At 38.9% G+C, this 13982-nt stretch overlaps 1 protein-coding gene across 2 annotated transcripts in view; it reads right to left on the bottom strand.

The window, feature by feature from the left end:
• CMYA5 (cardiomyopathy associated 5) overlaps positions 1-13982 on the bottom strand; it is a 103474-nt gene that overhangs the window by 26556 nt on the left and 62936 nt on the right. For both annotated transcript variants that reach the window (XR_004349436.1, XM_032629137.1), the window contains 4 exons: positions 11727-11845; positions 6777-6926; positions 4055-4201; positions 2565-2712 (listed from right to left, as the gene is read on the bottom strand). Coding sequence is in view for 1 of the 2 variants with exons in the window: in XM_032629137.1 (XP_032485028.1) it covers positions 2565-2712; positions 4055-4201; positions 6777-6926; positions 11727-11845 (564 nt within the window). In the remaining variant the exon portion in view is untranslated. The remainder of the gene's footprint in view (positions 1-2564; positions 2713-4054; positions 4202-6776; positions 6927-11726; positions 11846-13982) is intronic.

Raw genomic sequence — 13982 nt, forward strand, 5'->3', positions numbered from 1 at the left:
GGTCTTTTAGCACCTAATTGGAAAAGAGCTCCATCTCCAACACAGCCCCGAACTGTCAACAAGCCTTCTGCATGTGGAATTTCCCTTCACTTCTAGTTTGCTGGACCACATCCATTCAATAACAAAGGATTCTTGTAGTGTTCCGTAACTTCTACAAACTTCTGCTTATCCAGCCTCTCAAATGCTCTCCTTTGGCAAGAAAAATAAAAATGAACCCACTGGCAAAGTCTCAAAGGGATAAACTAATGACAAGTCGTGTTTTAATAAGCTCAACTTTTGTCTTAATGAAATTGGTGGATGGCCATTTTTTCCCTGGAAATGGAACCGTCAATGATTTCTCTGGCTTTGATGAAGGATTTGTTTGGAATGCATTATTCCCTGTTGATATCAAATGGACTTTTTTTTTTGAGGGCCCCAGGATGATCAGAGAAAGGAAAAACTTTAATTAAAGGGGTTTTGAATGGTACTGTATTCTCTCTTTACATCTATGTTTTTTGTGTGACAAAGGAAACCCAGGATACACGATAACTTCCAGTTGTCAGGCTGTTAAGGTATGCTAACTCAGTCTGTGTAATGACACAAGATTTAGAACTAGTGGAAAGAATAAGACAAACCTGAGTGTGCATCCTGACTCCAAACTCTCACTCCGTCATTTAATACCTTGGCCAAATTATTTAACCTCCCTGAGTCTCATTCGATGGAAGTCATGACCTCCCTCCTAGAATTGTCGAGAGGGTTAGTTAGATGAGATTTAGCACAGCTCCTGGCATGTTGAAGGCCCTCGGTGATGCCATTCCCCCTTCCATCCCCCCATTCCCTTCTCCCTGTAGCCGCATTTATGAGATGACATCACAGTTCCCTCAGTGGGATGGCTACTAGGTCTCAGGGTTTCTCTCAGATTTCTGCTGATTTAAGAATCCAACTGTGCTGGTATTATTTATGCAAATGTCAGCTGGGGACCGATGCTATAACAAGGATGAGTCACTTCAGAGCATTCCTTCACAGTCTCATCTTGCCTCAGAAAGAACTGGGCTTTCCTCACTGATGGTGAAGAACGATGGGAGAGATTGCCCTGGGACTCAGGCACTCCAGACCAAATGCTCTCCTAGCATCAAGAGTCTTTTGCAGAGAATGTCCAGGACTCTCCTGGGTGACATTCAACAGTGGTTAGCAGCTTGGACTGTGAAATCTAACAAAACAAGGTTTGAATCCTGATTGCCACTCACTAGCTGCTAGCGTCTCAAAGCATATGTTTTCTCTCAGAGTTCGTTTGAGGATTAAATAAGGCAACATACATAAGGCACTTAGAATAGTGACTTGGCACATAGTAAATGCTCAATAGAAGCCAGTTATAATCTCTTTCTCTTTGTCTCTGTCTTTGTCTCCCTCTCTCTCCCTCTTTTCTCTCTCTTCCTCTGTCTCTCTGTTTCTGTCTCTGTTGGTCTGTCTGTCTGTCTGTCTCTCTCTGAGTTAACCTCTCGGCTATTTGCTGATCATTGAAACCTGCCTTCTAGCAATTGGCACATTAACAGATATGTTGTTTCTTGTACATTTACTACGTTCTCACTTCTGCTGAAATGTCTACATCCCACCTATACACACTCCACCCAACATTAATTTGTCCTTTGATCATTATTTTGTGAAGCCTGCCTTCACATACTTGAAAGAAACTATAATTATTGCTCAGTCGTATGAAACCTCAAATCATAACTAAATAAACAGCTGTTGATTGATAATGAAAATAATCAAGAGCTTAAATAATACACTTTATTAAAAAGCTGTCTAATTTCATACCATTATTTCCAAGTTCCATATCCTGCCAAAATAGTTTATCTCAGTAAATTTGGTTTAAAAATATCCCTATCAAAATATGAATATTAATAATAATGATTTGACTCTTCATCATGGAACACAAAGTTGCCCTATTGCCATGGATTGGAGGTTAAGAAGTCAATGAAGTAACAGTAAATGAAGTAACATTTACCAAAGGTCCTCTGGATGCACAGCCCTTTATTGATACATTTTAGCTTCATAATTTTAGTGAGAGAGCTTTAAATTTCTTTTTTCCAGAAAAAGTCTCTAGCTTCTTCATGCTCTTGAAGAGGCAGGTATATCTCTGTGGTAATATATATGTCATTAGGTCCTTTATATTACCAGTATATCACAGAGACATTCAAATTTACATTATATACAAGCTCGCTATTAGTTTCCTGAGTTAGGTGGTACCTATTCTGATCTAACTACTAAAAAGCAGATAAGGTACGCATATATCCTGTCTAATGACTCAAGTTAAATATACCTCAAAGGATGTTCTATCTTACTAAAATTCACACATATTTTTCTTACAAGGGAGTGATTATTCTGCATTGCAGCATGTGTTTATTACAAACTTAGAGTTCATTGACGAATAGTGATGGAATTGCAAATCAAGTCAACGGCTTAATTAGCTCAGGAGGATTTTATGAAGCTTTTCTCCCTCTGTGGGCATAAGCTTAGAGGTTAGCTTGGAGGCCTGAGCTGGGTTCCTGGCACCCCAGGCTCTCCCCATGGAGAGGGATCTTTACCTGAGGCCCTCGCCCTCGGGAGAGTGCTGTCTGCAGTACTCCAAAGTGTAGGTCTCAGTGGCCTCTGGGTTGGCAGGCCGCCATCGGATGGTGGCCGTGTTCCAACACACAGTACAGTCCTCGGCACAGATCACAGGGTTGGAGGGCGCTGCAGAGAGAGAACCAAGTCAATTGTGGAGCAGTCTATGGCAGTTCTGCTTCCCTGGTACTCTGGGAAGAATGCTTGGGCATGATTTTATTTTAATTTTTGACTAAAAAATACATTCTGGGTTGAAAATCCAAAAGGTATAAAAATGTATACAGTGAAAAGTCTCCCTCTCACCCCTGCCTTCCAAATTGCCCAGTTTTTACCCATCCCCAAACAGTCTCTAGAAGTAGCTTCCTATAAATCCTACCAGAGCTTCTTCATACATATACAAGTAAATAAAAGTATTCTTGTCCCCTTCCTTTACACAAAAGTTAGCCATGATTTTGCCATCAATAGGTGCTCAATAAATACTGGTTTTAAAAGGCAAGAAGAAAGGATAAACCTTTCTGTAAGTTAACTGCCTCAGAGGGGTATCCAAGACAGGCTAGGGCAGGCACAGTTAGAATTATCTTAAAGGTGGGCTTCCCTGGTGGCGCAGTGGTTGAGAGTCCGCCTGCCAATGCAGGGGACACGGGTTTGTAACCCAGTCCGGGAAGATCCCACATGCCGCGGAGTGGCTGGGCCCGTGAGCCATGGCTGCTGAACCTGCGCGTCTGGAGGCTGTGCTCCGCAACGGGAGAGGCCACAACAGTGAGAGGCCCGCGTACCGCAAAAAAAAAAAAAAAAAAAAAAAGAATTATCTTAAAGGCAATGCAAACTCAGCTTATCCTACACCTGCTTCAGCCCCCTGTGAAAAGGTTCCATCATGGGAATGCATTCCCAGCTGAATACCATTGCTAAGAAACATTTTGGGGTCTCCCAGCACCTATATGAGGAAGCCTGAGCTTCTCACCTTAGCAAATGTGGACTCTATACACTAGCCTTTCTCATCTCATGTCTCCCCTCTCCTTGTTTTTAAGTCAAAGAAATAATACCAAAATTCTTGTTGTATCCTGCACACTCCATACTCTTTCTTATCTGGGCACTTGTGCTCATTTGTCTTCTTCAAATGGAATACACTCCTTTAACACATTATTCCTACTGATCCTTTAAGGATTCCATTCAGACATCAGTTCTAGGAAGCCATTCCTGACCCTGTCCCTGCCCTGGCCTGTCTCAGATACTCCTCTGGAGTGTTGTGGATCACAGCCCTTACCACACACTTTTTATAATCTTTTGTTTTGTGTCTCCCACACTTGAGTATGAGCTTTGTGAGAAGAGTCCAGTCTTATTTCTTGTTGTAAACCCAGCACTGCATAATACCCAGCGCACAATAGGTGCTTAACAAATGCTTATTGGTTGATCTTAATAGTCTGTGAAGAATTGAGTATTGCCTCCTAACACCCCCTTAACATCTCTTTACCTGTTCTAAAAATTGCCCTTTCGCTGGGCAGGCTACATCCGGTGAAATTCACAGCCATTACCCATACTTGATAGCATCGGTCAGGTTCTAAATCTTCAAAAACGCAGTAGCTTTCTTTCACCGTCACTCTGTATTCTTCTACCAAATCTAGCATAAAACACAATCATAAACTCTAGGGTAACTTCCTAAGTTAGTTGAAAGTTATATTTATTGGAAAAATGACACATTTTTCAGTGGGAAACACAAACTGATAAACTTAACAGATACTACTGTGTGATAGACAGCACTTTAGAACACTTAAAGCAACAGCATTCTGAAAGATATTTAGAATGACACAGTATTACTTGTGAACACTTACCAGAAAATAATAGTATAGTATATTATTATAGTATAATATTAATATAGTATAATAATATACTAATAGCATATTAGTAAGATCCTGAGCTTCATATTCTGCAATTAAAGTAACATTTCAATAGCACATACTACAATTGCAGAGTTTATGTTAACTTAAATCTCAGTAATACATTCTCAAGAAAATTCTTAAGAAGCAACACCAATATTTCAGGAGAGTATGTAATAAAATAAGGACAATCCCATGTTTTCTAAATTTATGATGTTAAAAAGCGTCGTTACAGATTAGTAAATCATTTGTATTCAGTATGGTTTTCAAAGTTTCAAATCCTGCTTCCTTCTCATGAATTCCAGAATCCTTTCACCTAGAGATTTCCACAATTTATAGAAATACTTAAACACCTTTGATAGAGCATAAACTATTCTAAGAAATAACTTTGTTTAGTCAAGACATTTCCTAAAATTACTTACATTATTTTTAAGATGTTAGTAGTAAATATTACTCAATAACATTCTGAACACCTGCCCCTTGGGCCAATCTGATTATTCTTACTGAAATTTTCTCTCCTTTTAAAAGAACAATTTTCTTTTCTAAATTAGCCTATGGTAATTCCAGTTATCCTCTCTTATTACTCTATGATGTTACATCTTCAAAACCCCTCCAGTTAAGAAACCCAGATTGTTCCCTTTTAAAGTAAATTTAAGAGATCTTCAACTCAGAAGGTTTCTTCAACTGCATCTCTCTTTCCCAATGAGCTATACTTTCTGTGCAGAAAGTCTGGCTTAAATAATGTCATAAAGACATATACACTGAAAAACATTTCCCCATAACCTAGAACTTGTGACTGCAGTTTTCAATGGAATTATCCTTTTAGGCTAAGTCCTGTTGGCCTGGTACTCCTTTTAACAGAGCACATAACATATGTTACTGGAGACCTATTACTCACAGCATGGTATCACAGTCTAGACCATCAGATTAATGAACTGGCATCAGCAGAGTTCAAGGCATGGAATGAATGAGACACAGGACAGGTAAGTGGGGCATGGTGCGGGGGGTCGGGGGGCGGTGGCAGCGAAGCACTTTTTAAAAGCACTCCAGGAAATAAACAGTTGTCAAGAGGAGTCTTGGAGAGCCATGCAGTTCCATGATATAAATGGATATACACAGTGAAGTGTGGTATAACAGAACAAACACAGAGTCAAGCAAATAAAAACATAAGCTTTGGAGTCTGAAAGATCTGTATTTAAAACCTGCCCTGGTCCCGAGTAACTTGCGTGGTCTTGGGCAAATTATTTAATCTCACATCAGTTTTCTCATTTGCAAATGTGGATAAGGGCACTTTCCTTGCTGTGCTGTGACAGGTATATGGTAATAGGTCCCCAATAAGATAGGAGTTCTTATAGACAAACTTAGCCAACTTTACAATATGCCTATGGTTGCTTTCTTACTTTTTTCCTAATTTAAATAAGTACCATATGACATCTGAAAAGACTTAAATACTGGTTAACAGTGAAATACATTATAATTCATTCCTTATTACAAATGGGGGTCCTATGCCATGTCAGTCCTGTCACATGCTCATCTGATTTCCAAAATACATGGGTCTATCTTCAACAAGCAACACAGAATGCCAGCAGTCCCAGCTCTGATTCATCAGGAAGTACAACCTCAAACTGCCTGGCTTCTAGGTCTTATTAGAGGTCCTAGAGATATCTACAGAGGCTCAACTATATGACGTGCCACCCATTCACCCTCCTAAGCACTTTCACCTCTATCTTCGCATTCATTCGGGACACCAGAAGACTACACCATACAGTCTTCTCATGCCTTGAGAAGTGTGAACTCTGAATTTACCTTTATAGGTTGTTTTCAGCTTTTATCAAAGGTGGATCTGAGAAATGCCAACCGTGACATCCAATGCGGCATTTGCACTAAAATTACTGTGGAGGACAGTGTCCTATATACAGCTCATTTCTCCTCTACAAAGTGGCACACTTTATACTTGTCTTTTAGACTTCAGTACTGACTGAAACTTTGTTTTCAACACTTTGGTACATTACCTCCTGCCTGAAAATGAGAATCACTTAATTTCTCCTGTTAACCTGAATACTCAAAGCCAAATCTGAATTTCAATTACAGTATTCATGTTGATCATTAGGATGATACTTATGCATTTTTGTTTTCCTTGATCCTGATTTCCAAATTTTGCTTACATGTTATTCCATTATACGATTGTTGGTTCATTGTTGTTTTTGTAAGTGGCTACAAGTGCTTTGTGGAAAGAGTCATAATATGTATATGTTTAAATACTACACATTAAGATATAGAAATGTACATATGCATCTGAATTTGTGTTAGCAATCCTACCATTTACTTCCTGGTCATCTTGCGGCTCCTCCATGCAGTAAACCTGGAATGAGTCAACGACATCTTCCTTGTTCACGCTCCAGTAAACTGCAATCGTTGTGCTAGTGGCAGAATTTGGTTCCTGAGGTTCTAATCTAGGAGGCTGTGGAACTGGAATATAAGCAAGATTTATTATCACTAATGCTGCTTTTATTGATTGATTTCTTTTTCTTTTTGCAAAAGTCACTTGTACTTACTGATAAAAATGGAAACAATACAGAAGTACATGGAGTAAAGCTGGAAGGGCTACCTTGTTCCCAACAGCCCCCAACCCTAAGGATATTCCTTGGAGGCAACCACTGCTACAGTTGAGTGTGTCACCCTCCAAAGTGTCTTGTCTGCATGTGTACATATATACATATAATATACATAGAAATAAACAAAAAATGGATCTCCCAGTGGGATCACTTGATAATATTCTTCTGTAATCCTATATTTAGAGCAATAAACTTATACAAGTTAGAGGATTCATCAAATGATTTGGTTTTCCTTCAAAACAAAACTTGGAGAACGCATTGCTGGATAACCAATGTTGTATCCTTCTACATCAGTATAGAAACTATATTCAAATAGAGACAAATGAAACCCTTTTTAGCTATAGGTGCTATATCATCAAGGCTGACAAAGACTTGCATGAGTAAAATATCAAAAGACACTTTTCTGAAACTACTAACCCATTCTTCCATCTCCAACATGACTATATCTACAACTTTTTAAAACAAAATGTAAAAATTACATGGGGGAAACGGTACCCTATTAACTGATTCAAATATAAGGTTTAGATATCTAGTATAAATCCATTGTTCTGAATTTTAAAGACAACAATATTCTCAAGTGTTTTACTAGAGATTTCAAAGGTTTATAATTATGCATATTGGACATTAACAGCATATACGACACCATAAATCAAGCTTCTATACAATTCTCCTCCAAATTTTTTGAGATATAAAAGCATTGAACATAGTTTACAAATTAGAGGAAAAGGTTATTCCCATAGCTGAAAAGATGTCCTGTTTTTAAATTTATTTGTGTTGTTATTTTCCTGTCAACAATTTCCTGAGGGATGAGCTTGCTAAATAATACAGGCCAAATTTTATGAGATTACTTTATTAAAAGTCAACACTGAAGGGAAAGAAAACAAAGGTTAGTTCAACAGGAAAGTGGAAAGTAGAAGAAATAAATGGGTCTAAATTTAGTAAATGGAACAAAAAGAGACACATTGAAAAGATTCAATAAAGAGATAAAGACCTGAGGAAATACACAGTTATGAAAAATGAGAAGCAGGATAAGGGAGTGGGCGAGTGGGCTTTGGAGCAGAGAGGCTGGCCTAAGGTTAAATGCCAGATCCCCCACTTAGGAGCTGTGTTATCTCAGCTTCAGTTCCTCCATCTTTAAAAATAGGAAAACGACAATAATACCATTTCCTCCCAGGGTTGTTTTAAAAAGCAAGATAATGTATATTAAGTGCTTAGCAATGTATCTGACACATAACTGGTGTTAACATTCAGAAAGCAACATGGCCTTTTTCAGGGGCACAGAAAATGGAGGGGAGAAGGCAGGAAGCCCCTGAAGATGGGACATGCTGGGACTTACGACATGCTGGGAGCCTGCATGATAAGGCAGGAAGCCTGCCTGTCAGAGCACCTCCGCAAGGACTGATAGTGGTTCAGAGACTCGTTTATACTATCTTTGACTTTTCTGTCTTCCCAGCAGGAAATCAGTGTCACATTGTAAAGGAGTCCATCCGGATAAATGTAGTTCAGTAAATTTTCATGTTGCCCAGGTTTATGGAAGAGCCAAGCAGATTGACTATTATCAATCATCTTTGAAGCAGTGCTGGAGAACTTCTTGAGGCATGAACAACGAAAATGCTGCTTTTTTTCTCTATGAATTATAAATTGAGCTATAGCTGCTTTTTAAAACTGGCAACATCTTTTCAAAAATCTCTCTCTCAGGTAACTTAACGAACTTAAAATTGATAATTGACCCCCAAATCAACAAATTTTAAGGAATAAGCAGTTGTAGGGAATTAAGTAAAGAATGTAGGCTAGAAATAATTTTGTACTTAATCTACTCCTTTAAAAACATTACAATTAAAACATCTTTTTTCAAAACAAGGACCACTTTTATTCTTCAAAGTATTCTGGGAGTATGAATATTCCATAGATGTAATCTAATAACAGTTGGCTGGATTTATAATTCCTGTGTGGCAAAAGGACATCTGAAACTCAGATTTTATACGTTAGCAATACTATTTACGCTTCTGTAGTAATAAACTTGAGTAGGAGTAATGCCAAAAAATGCAAAATGATTTTAAGGCTTCTTTGCCAGAGGCTAAGGAGCTAGGCACAGCATCACCCCATGGATTCCCTCTGCCTGACAGTGTGCCCATAAAGAGCTGTCATGCTCGGCAAGCTAAGCATTAGATCAACCTGCACTTCAGTACCTGTGGTGGATACAGATTCCCACTAAACCGAGCTTTCAAAAAAAGTCCCCAGGAGAACAGCATTATTTGCAGTAGCCAAAATGTGAAAGGAACCCAAAAGTACATTGATGAGTGAATCGAGAATGGATAAGCAAAACGCAGTATACACATCCAATGGAATTTATTCAGCTTTAATAAGGAAGGGCATTCTGACACAAGGTACAACACGGATGAACTTTAGGACATTATGCTAAGTGAAATAAGCAGTCACAAAAAGACAAATACTGCATAATTCCACTTATATGAGGTACCTAGAGTACTTTATATTCATAGCGACAGGAGGTAGAATGGTGGTTGCCAGAGGCTGGGGGGACGGGGTGGGGACAGGAGGAATGAGGGGCTGTTATTTAATAGATACAGTTTCAGGGCTTCCCCCGTGGCGCAGCGGTTGAGGGTCCGCCTGCCGATGCAGGGGACACGGGTTCATGCCCTGGTCCGGGAGGATCCCACATGCCGCGGAGCGGCTGGGCCCATGAGCCATGGCCGCTGAGCCTGCGCGTCCGGAGCCTATGCTCCTCAACGGGAGAAGCCACAACAGTGAGAGGCCCGCGTACCGCAAAAAAAAGATACAGTTTCAGTCTTGCAAGATGAAAAGAATTCGGGAGATGGATTAGTGGTGATGGTTGTACGATGGTGGCTTCAACATGGTTAAAATGGTAAATTTTATTTTATGCATATTTTACCACAATTAAAAAAAAAAGGTCTTAGGAGCAGAGTCCAGGAAGCCTTGGATGTCACTAATCTATAGTTACCCCTCCTTTCACAGCAGTGCACTCAGCCTCTTTGGTGTAGAGCAGTGGTTCAAGTGCAAAGACTCTGAAGCCAAACTCCACTCACCACACACACCCCAAATAGCTGTGTATCTAGGGCAATATCTAGGGCGTTTCTCTGTTCCCTTTATTTCCTCACCTGTCAAATGGGAATAACAATAAAACCTACCTCCTAGAGTTGCTGTGAGATTAGATGACGGTCTAATTAGATAACAGTCTCCACACTGCCAGGCATCATGTAAGCACGGAAGAAATGTTAGGGGCTGCTCTGTTTCTCATCATAAAGTTTACATCCTTTTCCTATTGTATCTGTTTATTACAGTGATCAGATTAGCTTTTCAGGCATCCGGTGAGGACTTTATAGCTGAGAGATGTTGTTGGTCACAAAATGAGCAAAAGCTATCTAGCAGCAAGTCAACACCCTGGGCTCCAATTCTGGGAAGCAGATGTACAACGAGTGGCATTTATATCTCAGAGACCAGTTTCCCCATAACAGTTTAGAACTACTGGGACTGCCACCTGCACTGTTTCTGAATGAATCATTAACACTTTGTGACAAATTTAACTCTGTGACCTCTAAAATATACAAAATGCCCTCTTATTGCCCATCAGATATTCAAAAGAATATCCTTCTAAATGAACAACAGCATATAACGAATCCCTTAAAAGCAAAAGAGCTACTTTCTTGACCAGAATTTCTTGGTTTGCAATCGCTGCTCTATTCAAATGCTTCTTAAAGACATTACAAGAAAATACCCTTTTGTTCTGAGATATTTCTAGAGAAAACCCGTTAGGACAAATGACTGAATTTTTCATTTTATATAGGGTTGATGGGTTTTGCGGGGGCGGGGTGGTTTTTGTTTTTCAGTTTTTTTTAAAGACACAGTAACCTTTTACTAGTTACTAAATTAAAACTCTTCCCACAGGAATGAAAGTTAATTGTCAATTTGAAAACAGAAGTTGTCTTTAAGGTTTGCTTTGGAAGACTATAGCATCTTTTAAGGAGGGCATCTAAGTACATTTTACAGTAAGTGGAACTTGGTTACTTCACTGAAACACAGCAGCTTTGAAAAATCTAAAGAAATGTCATTGTCTTGTTTGTTAAAATAGCACATTAAAAAATATTCTGAAGATGCTTTTCACAGCTGAGTAGGAGGCTCCTGGCTACAGAGCATGATGCAGAGCTGTTAGTTCTCTAAGTTAATCTGTTTAGTTTGAAAAAAGGAAAAAGAACTCAATTGAAGAGGGGAAAACCACTCAGAAAGAAAAATCTGTTCAACACATATGAAAATATTTGATTTATCTTTCCTTCTATACCTGGCTGCTGGCGTGAAGCAAATAATCTCTAGAAGAGAGAGAGAAATCCTCTTTTAAAAGGAAAAAAAAAAAAAAAGAGAGAAGACCCTTCGATTCCATTGCTACTTCCTTCCACCTCCACAATATCCCAGCACAGTCACAAAGCTTCAAATGGAAATGCAGTTTATAACTGAAATGGTTTGCTAGTCTCACGCTTTATTTCAGAATTTAGCTTTAAATTTTTACAGCTAAGATTTTTCTTTTTCCAGTTATATTTACTTACGTTCAAAAACTTTACAAAACAAATAAGAAAAAAACTGTCAAATTTCATCAAGGTAAATAATATATTGAAGTTCCTACCAGCCACTTGTTTTAACATCTGGTCGCTTCTTGCCGAGCTGTCGTCATAATGTTCAAAAAGTGAAAACGCAACAGGCATTTTCTCTAAAGAAGCAGTGCTCTCCATTGCAGAAAGCAACCTATCAGGAGGAAATATTTCTATATAAGTCAAGAAATTATTAGCATACAAAATGAAAGCTAAGAACAGTTATTCAAAATGAAGTTGGTGGTGGTGGTGGTGGTGATGGTGGTGGTTTCTGTGAGGTGTTGTATCCAAAAAGAATTTAAACTGTTTCAAAATCTGGAAATATATGTATAAAATCTATTCACAGGATTCTTTCTTCAGTGCAACTGGTAATATTAGAAACTCCATTCCTATATCCTTAAATCTGAATAGATTCCATTGAATTATACAGTCTTAATTTTGCCTCTATAAAGTTAGTCCTAAAAATGATTACATTATAATGGTTGTTTATACTCTCTAAAGATAAAAATGTTTGGAGTCCATCTGGAAATTCACATACTGTGTGATATCTTTGCTGTTTTCAACCGTCACTATTATACATCTCACCATTTAGTCTTTCAAGAAAATATGTTCACCTACTATGTGCCAGGCACTGTTCTGGGTTCTGGGATACAGCAACGAAGGAGGAGAGTCTATCTATTCTTAAAAGACTAAATAAGCCACAGTATATAAATTAATAGCTTTCTTTATACTCAAGACCGTCTTAGGAGGGATGCCAACAAATACTCAGCATTGGTATCCAGGTGAAATCTGGGCTTAAAATTAAAAAAAAAAAAAAAAAAAAGGTAGATTCTGAAGAGGGAAAAGGGGAAGGGAGAATTGCAAAAACATTTATCTTTAGCATGAGGGGCCTAAACTTTGGTTAGGCGCTCTCCTCTGTGCACCTCACTCACAGAGGACTGGAATTACCTTCCAGAAATTAAGTCAACCACTAGGAACTCCATCAGCTTCATAATCATGGACGTTGGGGTTTGGGCAGCACAGACCCATCTCTAAGCCTTTCACCTGCTGTTGGAACTTTCTTCTCCTAAATACTTGTGTGTCTCCTTCCTCACTAAATTTAGATCTCTGTTCAAATGTCAGCTCTTCAGAGAGGGCAGCCCTCTCCCTTCTTCTATTCCTTACTCTGTCGTGTTTTTTCCTCAAACTCATTACAACCTATTTGTTTTTGTCTGTCTACTTCACCTGACTATAATCTACATGCAAAAAAAGGACTTTGCTGGGTTCACTACTGTACTGAAATGTGTTACTTGGCACATAGTAGGCTTTTAATAAATATATTTTGAATGAATAAGAGGACAAGGTTTCATTTGGATGAGAATATCAGGATCTCAGGTCTGGAAAATTTATCAATATGAGGGGAAAAGATTATAAAATATAACTGAAATATTTAGAGTGCCCACTATGCTTACTTGTGTTAGGAATAATAAAATTCACTATCATCTGATTTGGGGGAGATGTTCCAGTAGGGGCTTCGAAGAGGAGGTGACATTTGGCTGAGTCTTAAAGAATAAGTAGGAGTTTCCTAGGCAGAAAAGATAGTACGGGTGTTGCAGAGAGAAGAACAGCATGAATAAAGGCATGGAGTTGTGAAAGAGGCACTCAAGGCCCAGAGGGGACCATGGGCTACCTTGAGAACAGGGAAAGGGAGACAGAGATGAAATAGAAAGGTGATTTGTGGCTTGACTGGGAAGTCTTTCATATCCACCAAGAGTTTCCATTTTGTTTTTTAAGGCAGGGAGAGCCATAGAAGTGTTTACACAAGGGAAGCTTAGAAGAGTACCCTGGCATGATTCTGAGGGAGGATCAGAGCAAATAGACTAGAGAGGTAGTGAGGCCAGTTGGGGGCACCCCACGACGCTCTTCACGAGGGAAGACAACACGAGCCTTAATTAAGGCTTTGGAGACGCAGAGGGTGGAAATGATAGGCTCAAAATGAATAAACAGGGGTGACTAGTGCACATACTAAGCCCTCTCACTACATGTCACTGACGAAATGGAGGACTTTTTTGTAGCACAGAAGCTGTAGCTCTAGATAGAACACATAAAATGTTTGAATTTTCCCTTATGCACTGATCTGTTCAATTTTAACATCAGTGTGTGTAAGGGCATCTTCTTATGAGCAGGTCCTACAATGGTTGTGACTCTCTTTCATTATTAGAACACAAAAAAGCAAAACAGAGGGAAAAAAATTATCCTCTTAACAGAACAGCATTTTCTAAGCAAATGTGTTTTTTAAAATATGCAAATTT

This window comes from Phocoena sinus, chromosome 3, assembly GCF_008692025.1.
Source record: "Phocoena sinus isolate mPhoSin1 chromosome 3, mPhoSin1.pri, whole genome shotgun sequence".
Taxonomy (NCBI): domain Eukaryota; kingdom Metazoa; phylum Chordata; class Mammalia; order Artiodactyla; family Phocoenidae; genus Phocoena; species Phocoena sinus.